Source organism: Phalacrocorax aristotelis, chromosome 5 (assembly GCF_949628215.1).
Source record: "Phalacrocorax aristotelis chromosome 5, bGulAri2.1, whole genome shotgun sequence".
Classification (NCBI taxonomy): domain Eukaryota; kingdom Metazoa; phylum Chordata; class Aves; order Suliformes; family Phalacrocoracidae; genus Phalacrocorax; species Phalacrocorax aristotelis.
Window position 1 is genome coordinate 31,326,424 of NC_134280.1, and position 15,600 is coordinate 31,342,023.

The following is a 15,600-nucleotide window of genomic DNA, read 5'->3' on the forward strand; positions in this document are numbered from 1 at the left end:
TATGCAGTAACAGTAAATTTATTCAAGTGCAGCCCAGTAATCGAGTACATCAGCCTTCTGTAGCCCAAAACAAGTATTTATTTATCTGACAGATGACAAAATATAGCCCAAACTTTGAGGGAACATATAATACAATCCTTCTGTACAGAACCAATTCAGAGCATCTTCATTAAGCGTGTGGTCTGCGCAAGATGCCATGAAACTCTACTGAATTCTCTCACTCCTATTTGTTCTTCCTATGCCACCTGGAGGGGATCTCTATCTTTCTCAGACACAATTATGTTGATTTTGTTCTGTAGGTGGATAGCTAGCATGTCACGCAGCTCCGACAAGAAGCCTCGCTCAGTATTACTGTGCTCACACAGAATAACACTTATCCCATTGGCAACTGCATCCAAAATGTCATGGTGGGACATCTCTCCTGCCATTTGGAGAAAGAAACGCCATGTAGATCACTAACAGTACAGTTTAGGTAACCAGTTCTTTGCAACACATGCAGAATCTTAGCTAGAAGCTGGGAAGACCTAATGGGATATACAGCCCATAAGGGAGAATGCAGCACCATCTGCTCAGTATAAGAACACGGAACTCTCCTACTTTAGTGTCCCTTGAAGGACTTTCAGCTGATATCCCCCATATACAACTGAGACAAAACCACAGAAATTCCTTGCCCTCTTTGAATAGTGGTAGGTTCTGCCACTTTGGGCAGGAAACAGGAGTGTGCAGAGTGGTTTGGAAGTGGACCATCTGGATGTCACGTGGGTTGCTGTGATGGAGGATAGCAATTGAGAAGCCTTGCGAAGAGGCTGTCTGAGGGTCAGCTCTGCAGGGCTGTTCATAAGGGGCAGATGGGACATGCTTTGCCGAAGGACTCACTCGAATTAGGTACTACAGAATGCAAGGCAGCCTTCCCATTCCTGAGCAAGCTGCGGGGAGTAGCTGTCCCAGTCAGAAAAGAGGATAATGGACTAAGTGCCCCTTTGGTCCGGTACACCATGGGGTTCCTTTGGAAGATTCTGTTATATTCCATTTTCCATTAGGGAATTCTGTAAGGAACTGAGGAAATACCTTCTATCTTGCCAAAGGGGAAGCACCCTGAAGGTGGCAATAGACTGCCATCAACACTGATTCTGTGTTGAAATAATGCATTTATAGCAATGTTTTCATTCAAATAACCTTCACTATGCCACACAGCCATCTAATCAATATCTCTAATGTTATTCTTCTATCATTCCAATAACTAACTGATTGTTTCTCAGTTGTAACAGGTAATTCTTTCTGGCCAAATCTTTCAACAGGCAGACAACTCTTTTTTTTTTTTTTTTTTTTTTTCCTACTGACTATTTTTATAAAGATAATGAAACAGCAAAATCATCTTTTACCTGTGAGATAGAGGTCAGCTTCCATTCCCTTCAGGACACTGCCCCCAGAACCAGCACACAGAGCAGCCTTCTTCACTGGCGATTCTGCAGGATACAAGGTGTCACAGTTAAACTCCTTTCCCTCGGTTCAGCCCTCATGTCAGTATTGCTATTAATTGTTTCACAATTACTACTACCTTGATATTGGGGTCAATGTGAATTTGTTGGAGGAAGAGACTCACCTGTCAGTCTGAAACAGTCATGGGCCTATAACGTTTCTGATAATACAGCAAAATCCTGTGTACCAGATAGATGTGTAGATTTTTCTTCTTCAAGGGGTAGGAAAGTTTGCAGAAAACTACAGCACGGCCCTGGCTGTGGGCTAGTTCTCTCCTAGTGAGGTGTCAATTTAGTTACGTTTCTGAATCCTTTAATAGGCTGCTACTCTTTCCAGGACTATCATGTTCCACTATCATTCATTTTCCAACCAATGCCACTATTACACCATTTTGCCTCTGAGATACACTGGTTCCTAACTTCTAGCTCGCAGAAGGCAAGCCTTGATGCAAGCCGAGAGCTGCTCCATGCCATTAAAACTTTGCCTGTCTGCTATGACTGCTATTACAAGCCTTTACATACGTGACAGTGACAGGAAATGTAATTCTCCATATATATTACATTCACTAGGAAAAGGGGACACAACACAGAGTTTTCAAATTCTATTAAGGTTTTACAGTATGTTGCCATGTAATTACTGTTCATTTAAATGAAGTTACACCCCTACAATCCCACACCATAATGAGCGGCTTCAAAATAGTTTGGGGTTTTTTTAGTACAATTCATACTATAAGAAGCTTCTAATAAGACTTGTGTCTCACAGGTTACAAAAGTTCTCAGTGAATTTGCTCTCACAAATTCTGATTGCTGTGTTCCTTGGAGATTAGGATAGGTAACTGGTATAAGAGGACACTTGCTTTAGTAGTGACCCACTGTTTGAGCTAGGGTAGTTGACCTTCTTTGCCACTATTTCTCTTTCTTCAAAATATGGATGGTTACATGTTCATAAGGATAGCATAAAGCACCTTAATATTTTAAGATGCTTTGAAAATGAACATTCAGTCAAGGGAATGTACAATGAAATGGTACACATTTGTGTCTGGTATCGGGGGGAGGGAGGAAATCTTAGTCATTATACAAATTATGAAAAAGGAGGTCTTGTATTCAACTTGTACTGTCTCTTCTTCCTGGTGACAACCAGCATAATATAGGACTTCCAATTAAATATACAGATGAGATTCCTTTTGCATGATTGTATCATGTAAACTCTAAAATGCTGTTTCTTGTCTTTAACAGTGTTTCATACTACTTGGAAGTAAACCTATCCAAGGCAGCAGTATTTCACACTCTCATGCACACATTCACTCTCCTCGTCTTCCTGGAATACTAGTTCTAACGGGCAGTCTTACTTGCAGGCCTGTTTACCTAGTGTCTTGCCCATTCCCATGGCTAAGCGGATGTGAGGTAATTTTAGGTGGCTTTTGATACGCTCCATTATGTCTGACAAGGAGACTGGCTCGCTCAGTGTGCACAGACGTCCCATTCCAGTGTGGGGAAGAAGAGGCTGAAAAGAAATTAAAATTGCTGTGAGAAAGCTGACTCCATCAGTTTGCATTGCTTCCTATACTGTACAAAGATGAATATATTGGGCATTCAGGAATGCCTCTGAACTTTATGAAAAAATATGTATGTGATGTTCTCAAATATAACATACTAACTACACTAGCTATTGGAACTGCGTTAAGAATTAGTACAGGCCACACAGCTATTTTCATTGTTTTGGAAAATGTGCATGGCTTCAAATCCCCACAGGCCAGTATTTCAGAGTACTGACAGGGTAGCATAGGAAACCTGTGATACTACGACTGGATTTCAGTGTTGAGGGCACTCAGCTCACCCAAGTAACACATTCAGTGGAAGTAATACGTGATTTTGTTACCTTCTGTAATAAGAGAATCTCAGTCTTGTGATAAAGAAGGCTGTTCTGGGACAATAATGCCACCACCTCCAACAGTGCTTTCTTAGAGCAGTTCAAGCTGACTCGTGTTTGCTCCTCACCTTCAACCCTGAGGAAAGATATGCTTGGTGCTTGCTAAGAAACTAAATAAAATTTCAGCATCATATTATTATAAAACAAAGCTATTCTATCCCAGTGGCTATTCTACCACAGAGAAAGGAAAAGAAGGCATTGTAATAGCCCAGCCTAGTCTAGTATACTCTCTTGGAAGAAACAGATATGGGAATTTAACTCATTGTCCTCATCAAATTTCCTGTTAATACTCTTTATCACCTCTAATCTACATGATGCTACACTGAGCTGCTGCTACCGTATAGTATAACATAGATTGATCAGAAAGGGGTGCTTATTCCTTAAGTTTCTAGCTCTGTTGCTGAAAAAAATAGCTGCAACGCACAGAGGAACAAAGAGATTACAACAGTAAAATACAATTCCAGCAACTTAGTGTTTCAAACAACAGAAAGAACACAACGTTAGAGAGCAGGTACCTGGCAGGGAGAGTAGTGAGACAGGAGATCTCTTGGATGTCTTTGATTTTGGACAGCACCACGTCCAGATGCTCGTTGTTATGTGCGCAGAATTCTACTCGGTGAGTGCCCTCAGCTGGAAAGCTTGGTGCAGTTGATGGATGCAGTGGGATGGAAATACAGGCACCTGAGAAACCAGTACAAGACTGCCGTTTTGTAAAGCAGGGTAAGTATCCTAGTACTGATTTAGCACATACCCTAAAGAGGTGCAACAAAAAGATGCAAATTTTGCACTTGAATCCATTTTCCCTGACCCGAACTGAGGACTTCTTGCCCTGTTGTCTCCATTAGGCACAGCCTATTTTAAGTGCAAATAAGTTGATGGACATATATTAATTGTCATTCTTAATGCCTTCCATTTTATCCTAAAAACTGTACAAAATCAAAATAGTTTCTGATTTGTAAATCAGGCTGGAAAAGACATAGCTGCTTTCATTTATGAGGCACAATTCAGGATAAAAATCTAAGACTTTCAGATACCTTAAGTCCTTTGCAAACAATGAGATCTTGCACTTTATAAATTAAAGGTGGTGATTTAAAGTCAGTAGTCTAAACTTTGCAACCAAGACAGACAATAAATATGTTGCACCAGTTCCGCCTACATCAAATAGTACAGTCACGCACCTGAAAATGTCCACTAGAGGATAAAAACACCAGAGTTTTTATCTGGTATTCCTCACCAAGATAAATTCCCTAAAATATATTTAGGGTACTCAGAAGTACTAAAAGAATATTGGGGGGTGTGTGTGTGTGAAAGTACTCAAATCACACCTGTAAAAGCTGGAAGAAAGGAAAATGAGGGAAGATCCCCACATAAAATAACATATACTGATAATTTTAACTTTTTTTTTTTTTTAAACAGAATCTCACCGAGTCCCTTTGTTAGCCAGTTATTGACTCCATGAGGTATAGCATCGTACGCCGTATGTGGAGAGTAAATCCCGATTCTGTGCTCCAGGGCTCGGACCACCAGCCGTTCCTTCCAGGTCTTCCACGTTACTCGCTTGAGTGGTGCGAATATAGGAGGGTGGTAAGAAAGAATAAGGTCTGCCTGCTTCTGCACCGCCTCTTCCATCACCTCCTCAGTGAGATCGTTAGTGAGGAAAAGAGTGTTCACAGTGTGGGGAGGGCTTGGTTCCACCAGCAACCCCACATTGTCCCAGCTTTCAGCCAGGGAGAGGGATGCAAAGTCATTCAGGGCAGAAACGACCTCCCGGAGATTCATGAGGGAGCGCGCGGGCAGGCGGCCCAAAGCACGGACGCAGCGGAGAGGCCGGCGAACCAGCTGCGTGCCAGGCAGCAGCATGCAGCGCTCTGCAAAGGGGGTACAGAGGCAGGGATGAGCCCAGGCAAGTCACTGGCTCAAAGAGCAAAGCCAAGAGCGTTCTGGCCCAGGGAGCGGGAGAAGGCTCCCCGCCGCGCCAGGGCCCCGCACGCACCTCACGCCGCAGCAGAGCCAGGGCCGCGGGGCGGATCCAGTCCCCGGCTCCGCCGCTTCCGCCGCGCTAGCGGGGCTGGGGGCGGCCCCTCCGCGCTGTGCCGCGCCGGCGCTGAGCCGCGGGCAGGGCGGCCCGGCCCCTTCCTGTTCCGCCTCAGGGGAGCCGGGGAGCCGCTTACCGGCTGCGGGCGCCGGGTTTGGGTCCGGCGGCCTCAGCAGGTTTGTACGAGGTCTCAGTGTGTGCGGGCGGGCGAGGGTGAAGGCGGCGGGGGAGGCCGCGCGGGCGGGGCGGGGCGGTGCCGCGTGACAGAGTCGCTCGCCGGCGGAGGAGGCGGCCCGCGCTCTGCAGCGATGCCGAGGCATGGGGGGAGGGGGGGAGGAGGAGGAGGAGGAGGAGGAGGAGAAGAAGAAGAAGAAGAAGAAGAAGAAGAAGGAGGAGGGGGGGGTAGGAGCGAACGGGCGAGCGAACGGCACACCTCCTGCGCCTGGCTGTTGGGTGTCAGTACCTCAGGCGGGCAGGATAGGAGGGAGGTTCCGAGCTGCCGCTGGCCGGGCAGGCGCCGAGGGCAGGTGGGTTGCGGTGAGCGCCGTCGGCCCCTGGGGCGCTTCACCGGGACCTGCGGGCGGGTGAGAGGCCTTGCCGGGCCCGGGGCCGGCCGGGGAGGGCAGCATGGAGGGGAGAAATCAGCTCGTAAAACTGCTGATTTCTGCACAACTGCGATTTTATTATCATAATTCCAAACGCTTTATTTGAAATTTTTACTGAGTTAAAAAAAAAGTTCGATCCTGTGCGTGGATGCAGGTACCTGTCCGTTGCAGGCACTGACAGCTGTCGGAAGGTGGCTCCTGATCACGCTTCTGTTTAGGTACTGGCATGCGGTTTGTATCTGTCAACTTCAGTCGTTTATAAAACCATAATCTTTGGAAAAGCTGTGACTGCTTAGGATAAACTTTTGTCTTAGGAAAGGGTGGGGTTTTTGCTCCTACCCCTTTTCTCGAGGCTATTTTGTTCTACTCCTTTCTAGTTCTTTATATGCTGTGTAGCTGCATAATGCAAGTAAAATGTTTATCCACAGAGTCACTTGAATGGCACCGTAAAACTGTGTGGTGTAAAAGCATATAACCACACAAATATTTTAGAATCAAAAAGAATTGGAGGATTGGTGGAAAAAACCTGACAATTTTCATATGTTTTCTTTGCAGAAAATTGCTGTGTACAAATCTACCTCAGCTTTTGGATGAGCAGACATGGTGAGAACAATAGCACTTTTTATGTATTTTCATTCTTTCTGAAATGGTCATCTCTTGGAAAGTGAATAGCTGCTCTGTATCCCAAAGGATTACACATTTTACTCTGCTGTGTAGAATTTGTAATGAAAACTTTTAAGTTTTCATTTCAGACTTCTAACAAAATATTGTGCAAAGGAAAATAGGTCAGTTTACATCAGTCTAAAATGCAATTAGACTTTCAGTTCTAAGATCCTAAATTTTACCAAATATTAGCCAAAGTAGGATTAATCTAGTTTGGTTTCTTTTGCCACAGATGTGTTATTCAGGTTGCAAGCGCATAGCCCTGCTTGAGTATATGTAACCTTCTACCCTTGCAGGCTTTTAAAAGTTTAGCAAATTGGGAAACAGAGATAAGACACTGTCTTAAACCATACGTACACATTTTATAGCATATTCACGGGCGTTGAGGCAACTACCTTCTCTTCTTTACTTGTGTACTGCTGGAACAATATGCCAGTATCAACATGATGCTGATTTTTATTAGTTTTCCTGTACACTTATCGCCAGTCTAGCCCCACAGTAATTGTTTTTGCATAATTTAACACTTTCCATGGGAGCACTGTGATATATTGGGCCTATAGAGATATATTTGCTCAGGTGGCTGGGCAACTGCCATTTTAAATTTTATGAAGGTTATTTATAAATTCTTAAGAAAAGTGTGTAGTTTTGTAGATTTGCTTGTTTGTGAAAGCAGACTATATACAGTGCTATTCAGAACCTGCCTTATCACTCAGAAGGCTGCAGGCAAGTAACACACATCAGCTGTTCCTCTGGTTGTAAACCAGTGAGGTGTGTGCACCATGCTATAATCTGAAATAGGTAAAACCTTGATCCTTCAACTTTGCAATTAAGTGACTGAGTAGGTCCAGTTTGCAAATGAAGAATGTATCTCTGGAGTGTAAGAGCATGAAACAGAGCTTCTGCATTACCATGGCGAACTTGATTTGTCCTGAAACTAAATGAAACCAAGTGCTTTCTGGTGATTTCACTGGAAGTGTGGAAGTTTTGTGATGGTAGACTTGCCTACAGCCAAATATTGAAACAATGGTTATATGCAGTGGGAACTTGTTTATGTTCTTGGTGGGACTGGGAGATAAAACTGAGCCTGTTAGTATTTCATTGCTGATTTAATTATTATTTTCTGCTTCTTGCTCAGGCTGTCACGCTGCATACTGACGTAGGAGATATTAAAATTGAACTATTCTGTGAGCGTACACCAAAGACTTGCGAAGTAAGTCAAGTAACAGGAGTGGGATTGCCTAGTGTTGAAACAAAGCAGTAGAAATAGTGAAGACTGTGGAGGAGGTGAAGTGGCTTTTGCAATTCATCTTTTTACATGATGGACTCTCTTTATGTAATGGAATACTAACATTTTAAGCTGGTACAGTGCCTGTTCCACTCATGGAACTTGTGTACGGTATGCTTGTGCACTTTGCCATACTGCCTAGAGCTTTGCTGCCTGTTTCTCACCAGATAAGGTTTAGCCAAGGGATGCTTTTCTCCGAGTTCTAGCATCTCCCAAAATGTCCTTTGCCTCTAAGGGGAAATATGGCACATGGCCTGGGATTCTCAGATTTCCCTGGGTTTGCTCACAGTCACACAGATTTTATTTTAATTTAAAAGAGTGAGAATCACTCCCAGTTTTGTTAGAGGCCCCAGGTTTTCCTTTCAGCAATAAACTTAAGCTTAAACGGAAATAATTTACTTTTTAACTAACAAAGCTGAGGCATGAAGATATTGATTACAAAATTACATTTACAAAACAAAAACGTTGAATGGAAGTGATACTTCTGAGCAGGTCTCAGGCTTCTTGTTTATTCCTCAAGTCAGAAAACCTTGTGCTGTAAGCTTTATTTAAAATCCTTTGTATCTGTGACAGTGTTAAAGGAGCATATTAACTGTAATTTGTTTATGACTATTCTGTGGCAATAGTCTGTGGAATTCTCATGGTCCAAATGTAAAGCAGAGGCAAAAGGGTTAGTCTTGGTCCTGCCAATGCTGTCATTTTAGTAAGAGGATACTACTTCTGTTTGTTAATACGGTGTGTTTCATTTCCTTAGAATTTCCTGGCTCTTTGTGCTAGTAACTACTACAATGGCTGCGTATTTCACCGAAATATAAAGGGCTTCATGGTTCAGACGGGGGATCCATTAGGTAAATTCTTCCATCAGGGTCTCTGTATAAAAAAATGTACATAAAATATAAGTAAAATTTAAAGAAATTTTAAGTATGAATATTCAAACAAAAATGTAAATAAAGTAAAAATAAAATGTAAGAATTATAGTATCGTTGACAGAGGTTTTTATGATGAGATTAGTTTTCTGTGGTGAGCTTACAGAAGAGCAGCCTTCACCCTCGTTCTAATTAATCATGCAATAGTAAAGCGTTCTACAAATTGCAGCTTTTCCAGCTGTTTCCACTAAATATGATGGTTCTGCTGACCTACCAGCTGTTGAACAGGTAGCAGTTGCTACTGTGGTTTCTCTAGTTTCTGCCTGAAAGGCTAGACTGCCTCTAAAGCGTTTGGAGATAAATGTCCCAGACAATGCCAACTGTTTGGGAGAAAATCAGATTCAACTGTGTGTCTATTTGTACTCATACTGAATTTAATTTGAAGATCTATCAGTGTTTTGTTCTGCTACTTACTAGGTGTTCCTTACACAGAGTTGCATCTCTGTTCAGTATCAGTATCAAGGCATAGGAACCCGATCCCTGCCTCAAATTAATTACAGTCTATCTAGGGTCTTTGTTGTAAAATGTTATAATGGTGCATCATTTCTGGATTTTTCAGTCTGAAAATCCAGTAATCCATTGTGGTGCTTCTTTGTCAGGCACTGGGAAAGGAGGTAACAGCATCTGGGGCAAGAAGTTTGAAGATGAATTCAGTGAATACCTAAAGGTATTTCTGTGCTCTCAATATGCAGTTACGTTTTCATATGAATTTTCTTTACAGGTTGGAGAACGGTCAGCATAATCAGCATTGTATTGTACTGATTAAATACCTCTTTTGTAATTGTGAAGCGAAGTATAATCCCGCAATAAAGGGATGGAAAGCTTATTATTAAAATAGGAACAGGCATTTCTGTACTTGGCAAGTTAGGTTTGAGGGTTTTTATCACCAAGAACAGAAGTAGAAAGAATTTGTAACAAATCATGCACTGAAGGCAAAGAAGTAGTTTTTCATTGTAAGGGCAATTTTGAGGAGCTAATTATGAACTGTGATGGAATACAATAGCAACCAAAATCTGTTCTTAATAATGGTATTGAGACAGAGTACTAAGTCACAGAACACACTGTACAGGTTAAAGTCCTGCTTTCACAGATGCATATTCATGTTGAGGTTTTTCCTCTCTTTCAGCACAGTGTCCGTGGTGTAGTTTCGATGGCAAACAATGGTCCGAATACCAATGGATCACAGTTCTTCATCACTTACGGCAAGCAACCGCACCTAGATATGAAGTACACCGTCTTTGGGAAGTGAGTGGTCCAGCTGCATGCCTCCTTATCATAGTGTGTGAAGGATCTGAATATTTGAGAGCACATGCAGTGCAAAATTAGAAACTTTTGGTTCTAAAGCTCTTTAAAATATTGGATATGTATGTGTAAGTATATGCTGTTGCACTGTCACTAGAATTAGTTGCTCTATTTTTCTTAGTAGTAGGGAATTCAGTGGAAATAGGCATACTAAAAATTACCGCAAGAATGGAGCTTTTCTTCCCCTGCCCCTTCCCCCAGCTATTCCTGCTTGCCTTTTCATCCGTGCCCAAGCAGATGCAGCCTGATTTTAAGCAAACTCCAGAACAAATGGATGGACAGTTGTAGGGTTTACTCAGAAGCAAGAATCTGGTTTGGGACTGGAGCTGGGGATGGGTGAACTTTCTGTTGGTCAGATAAAACTCATGGAACTGGCAATTTATAAAATCAGACAAGATTGTTTAAGATGCATCATTATTCTTGATAGACACTACTGATAGTATATCATCCTTAAAGCCAATGTTTAATTTTTGAGTCTTTCAGATACTGCTTTTTCTATCTCAGAATCATGGCAATGTCTTTCCTTTTGCTTGTTGTTTAAAACTCTCTAGTGTACAAGTGAATCTGCTGAGAAAAAGTTGCCCTTATTAGATGGAGTTAAATATTCAAAGTGAACTATTGAAATGTGAGAATACTATTTTCTACCACTTGTATTTTTTATAGGCATCTAGGTATAGGTGTTCCTTTCATTTCTGAGTTTGTGATTGAAAGTTTTTTTTCTAGACATCTTTCTTAAAAAATAGTAGAGACTCTGTCAGGTGAACTTTGGATTTTCTGTGGCAGCTTCAGATACTCCTGCCCCAGTTGCAGAATCAGCAGCAGAGCATATGCAGTCCCTGCTGGCCCACAATTCAGCATCCTAGATTTAAAGAGTTGATGAATGTGACTGAATTGAACTGTGAACAGCACGTGTTTTCTGCCAAGTCCATTACTGGGGAATAAACTGCCAAGATTTACCAGAGCTAGTTATTTCAACAAAAAATAAGAGGTTTCCTAGAATAATCTCTTTTACCACTTCTTCAGCCTGAACAGGAAATCTGAAAGCCTAAACATATTTGCACCATTAGATTTACATAATTATTAATGATTCTGTCTTTGAGTCGGAAGGTTAAAAATTGTAATCTGACATTTGGAAGTTGATTCTTCCAGCCATAGGATTTCAGTAATTCACAGTGAAGTTCAGTATGGCCAGTATCTTGCTGCTACTTAAAGCTATGCTAGGATCAGTCAGTCCTGCCTGCCAGGAAGAGCAGCCAGGGTCTTTATACAGCTATGGTTGGTATAAAATAGAGTACTACAGGTCAGTGGCAATTATTTGTACTTTTTATCAGAATCAGTCGTGGATGCTTAATATTTCCTTTCAAAATATGTTACATATAATGTTTTGTCTGTCTTATGTGTATCATTTGCTTGCACTGTCCTTGTCCTACAATACTTAACTGTGAAGTGCTTTGAGATACCTCAACTGTGGAATTTAAATCGTTATTAGAAGGAGATTCCTAGCACTTCTGCTTTTCTTCCAGAGTTATTGATGGCTTGGAGACCCTGGATGAGCTGGAGAAGCTGCCTGTGAATGAGAAAACCTACCGACCTCTTAATGATGTTCGCATTAAAGATATTACAATTCATGCCAACCCTTTTGCTCTGTAGCCACAGAGTGCCTCGACACATTCTTTAGAGATTGGTCAGTTCGACTGCTGGATTATGGGATTTAAAGTGTTACTAAAAAGGGTTGCTTGAGCTGAATCATACCTTTGCTCATTGAATGCAGGATTTTCAGGAGCTGTGACGTTGTTTGGGATTTGTTACAGGGGAGTCTTGTGCTTTAGCTTTTCCATAGTATGTTCCAGGATTTTGATTTTTAAACATTGCTTTTTATACTTGTAAAATAAGAAAATATTTTTTAATATATTTTTTTTCAAATCTTTGTTTTCTGCCTTATCTTTCTTAGAGAGACTACGTTAAAACAATATCCTTTGCTACAATTTCATACTACCAGTTTTCTGAAACTTTCCCATGTAAATTCTAACCTTTCTTACATCACTGGCTTTTAGAAAATTGAGTAAGATATGCAGGTTTTTTTTCCCCTAGGTGAGAGCAGTGTCATAGATAGATGAAACATTTCACTCTTGGAGGATTAAAGACCATGTTTAGAAGAGTGCTTGTTCTTGTACTGCTGTGTTGGAATTAGAACCTCTTCAGCCTCCCCAAAAGGTAGGTTGGAAACAATCGCTTCTGACTCAGGCACAACACTTTTAGTATGAAAGAGTAAATATTTGTGTCTTTACATAGCTGTTGATTGAAATTAGGTAACCATGGATTTACTGCAACTTGTTTTTCATCACTTTTTTGCACAAACAGTAGGGGGTAAACACAACAAAGAGTAGTGCAAAAAGGCTGTGGTCAGACTTCTAATCAAAGATAACCTGATACACCCAAAATAATAAAAGATACTGTGGCCAACATGATTTTGAACAAATAAGAGAGAGCTGTTGTTTCCCCTTATTTGAGACCACATGTTGGACTCAAATAAGAAAGTCTACAGAGATATCTGAATTTTGAATGGTCAAGAGGAAAAATAAAATACATGCATACATATGTGTGTGTGTGTATATGTATATACACACACATATATATATATTGCTGATCCTATGCTTGAGTCACTTAGTATAGTAACCATACAATGAAGTGACTTAAGCAGGGAGAAGAATGATTTATACACATCATGAGAGACCTGGACAGGAGAGAGTACCCACTGTTCCTGCATCCAGTTCCTACCATTCTGCACTCACCAGTCCTCTATGGACTCAGTCAATATCACTTTGGAAAGCCTATTCTCATATATATGCTTTGTAATCCTTGGGAAGTTTAGGTCCAGCTGACTTGCAGTCTGGTTCAGACCAGTATTTTCCACTTTGAGGCTTTGCCTCTTAAAATGAAGAGGAGAAATTATTTGCAAGAGAAAGGCAAAGGTATGCCAGGTACAGATAACTGAGGTATTAACGAACAGAGTTAATCGGTACCCTCTCTCTGGGACAAAGTTTCTATATTCCGTATGGGGTGTTGCTTAAAGCTCCTAGCCCTTGCTCCAGACTGAATACATTTTACCCTAATACTTCAGTCAGTCATGTAAAGGATTTAATTATTTTAGCTCTGTGCTCTTTCTGTCTCTTCCATATAACCAGTGGTAATAGCAAGCAGACAGAAGCATGCAGCTACTGCCATGGAGAAGGAAGGACATACTGAAAACTTTCCTACAGTGCAAAGGAACCAGGAATTTAAAATGGTGACATCTGGCACTGAACTGGAAACAATCTCAGGTCTATTTTTTTCCTCCACATGAAGGTGGCTCTTATACAGAATGTGTGAAATACAGGGACACCAAGCCATTTGCTCTCTGGAGGATACATTACATTTAGATCCTTTCTTTTTTATCTAAAGCTGTGAATTGAAAGGAGAGGGATCTTATGGGATAGGATGACAGCCTAACTTTGTAAAATTGTACTGTGTCAGTTTTCCTGTTTGTGGCTCTGAGCCTCTCCCAGGAAAAAGAGTGGTGGGGTTGGTCCCATTCCCTTGTTGAAGAGAAGGCAAGGCAGAGAGTAGGAAGTAGCCCAGCTGTGGAAGTGTGCGATTTTGTACTCAGCAACCGCCCACAGCGTACGTGCAATTCAGTTCTTGCACACAGTCATCTGTTGTGTCACCAGCTTTTGTGACACGTATAATCCTTTAAATAGCACAAATGTTGCAGACAGCACCATTCTTGCTGTTCACAACTTGTGCTTCATAAACTCCTGAGTTTACTTCCATCGGTCTGGTCCTGTATTGTAAATGCTACAGCTGCAAGGTGAGTTCTGTCGAAATACATCTACCCATGCAGAGAAAAATACATACATTAACACAACAGTTGTGCATGATGCCTGTGATGGAGGGTCTCATCATTTATATTCTAGATTGTCTCTGACCTTTGCTGGCATTTTGGCATTAGAGGTAAGTCATGCTGGGAACAGAACTTAGTCTAAGCTGGAGAGCAATGGTCAAAAAGAAAATGATGGTGTGTTACTTATGGACAGTGACAAACCTGCACATGTAATGTACATATCGTATGTTGATCACAGGGTGAGGGTGCCCCACTGTCCCCACAGTTGGGGAAATAAAAAAAAAAAAACAAAGGGTGAGGAGGGTCATTTATCAGGGTTGGAAGTGTTTCAAAAGGTTTAGTCTTTCCCAGAATAAAAAAACTGTTGGGTTTTAGGGAACTGATGTGTATAGGCTGTCGTAGTGCTTCAGGACTGTTTTATCAGATGCTCTTTTTTCCACATAAATTAGACTGCATGTGAGTTGTTCAGCTGCTTATTCAGGGGTCTGTAGAACCAAATCAGGTGTAATGCTTGGTTAGCTCTGCTGAGATAATGTCTGATAGATGGGTAACAGGCTTGAAAGCTCCTTGTGAAGAGAGGTGGCGGTTGAAGGGCTGCAAGGCACGGGGCTGCAAGAGTGGTGGCTTTAACTTACACTGCTGCGTGTGCCGCAGTAGTGAGCAGCGGAGGAAGCAAGGGTTAGTTTTGTGTGAGGGTTTTTGTTGTGTGGTTTTTTTTCCATTCTGTGGGGACAGAAGACTGATCTGTACACTTACTTGAAGAGTTGCACTTTGTTTTACAGTGGGTATTTATGTTCTGTCCAGACTCAAAAAAAATGACTAAAAGCTAGTAAAAGATACCATGAGACATCAAAAAAAAAAAAAAAAAAGACGACATTCAGCTATTCGGAAATGCTTTTAATGGCAATGATTTACAAATACATCTTTAATTTGTTAGTCATAGGCGGTCCTTTACACTTCTGTTGATTTAAAGCTGCCTGGGTACATGCTTTGGAAGCCTCTTATTTATTTGTCTTATTTGTCTTATTTGTCTAGACAAATAACAGGCTTTATCACCAAGCGTGAAAAATTATGATTTAGCAATTCAGACTCACAAAAAGAAAAAAGGCAATCTTCTGACAGTCTTTCTTAAACGAGGGTTAGAAATTTTTTTTGGGGGTATAATGTACCCTGTCTTCCAAAGTTCTTGGCAGGAAAACGGTTGAACGTTTTGCATAGCTGTTTCCTTAAATAGAACTACTGCAGCTGAATTACTTGATGAGGCATAGGGGGTTACCATGAAGTGTCGTGACCGGGTGCAATGCACCTCTGTCCGCCCGCGTAGCGGAACCTGGGGGGTTCACGGCTTTCTTGGCCCGCATCGAGGCAAGGAGGAGGCGGCGGCGGCGCCTGCTCCGCGTCCAGCCCCGCTGAGGGCTGGTGGCCTGAAGCGCTCCGGGAAAGGCAGACCGGCTTGCGGGGCCGCACCTCTGTCCCCCTCCGGGTCGCCACGGGTA

The 15,600-nt window shown here is 41.9% G+C and overlaps 2 protein-coding genes across 7 annotated transcripts; one reads left to right on the forward strand and one right to left on the reverse strand.

Moving 5' to 3' along the window:
• NIF3L1 (NGG1 interacting factor 3 like 1) lies at window positions 1-5,456 on the reverse strand. The gene is made up of 6 exons (XM_075093849.1): window positions 4,833-5,456; window positions 3,924-4,089; window positions 3,358-3,484; window positions 2,844-2,982; window positions 1,383-1,466; window positions 1-421 (listed from the first exon to the last, which is right to left on the reverse strand). Exons 1-6 carry the CDS (start codon window positions 5,266-5,268, stop codon window positions 237-239), a joined length of 1,137 nt encoding a protein of 378 aa, XP_074949950.1. The 5' UTR covers window positions 5,269-5,456; the 3' UTR covers window positions 1-236.
• Window positions 5,457-5,474: 18 nt separating this feature from the next.
• Window positions 5,475-15,501, forward strand: PPIL3 (peptidylprolyl isomerase like 3). 6 transcript variants are annotated; one of them, XR_012660683.1, is made up of 10 exons: window positions 5,475-5,619; window positions 6,203-6,266; window positions 6,604-6,651; window positions 7,847-7,921; window positions 8,751-8,844; window positions 9,522-9,589; window positions 10,049-10,167; window positions 11,748-11,908; window positions 12,316-12,438; window positions 13,410-15,501. XR_012660683.1 is itself a non-coding variant. In XM_075093855.1 (8 exons), the coding sequence occupies exons 3-8, from the start codon at window positions 6,649-6,651 to the stop codon at window positions 11,872-11,874; spliced, it is 486 nt and encodes a 161-aa protein (XP_074949956.1). In that variant the 5' UTR covers window positions 5,506-5,619; window positions 6,203-6,266; window positions 6,604-6,648; the 3' UTR covers window positions 11,875-12,147. The 6 variants fall into 6 exon arrangements, 3 of the variants coding, with proteins under 3 accessions (XP_074949958.1, XP_074949956.1, XP_074949957.1); XR_012660684.1 differs by lacking the exon at window positions 6,203-6,266 and having other exon boundaries at window positions 5,484-5,619; XR_012660682.1 differs by lacking the exon at window positions 5,475-5,619 and having other exon boundaries at window positions 5,831-6,266.
• Window positions 15,502-15,600: the final 99 nt, after the last annotated feature.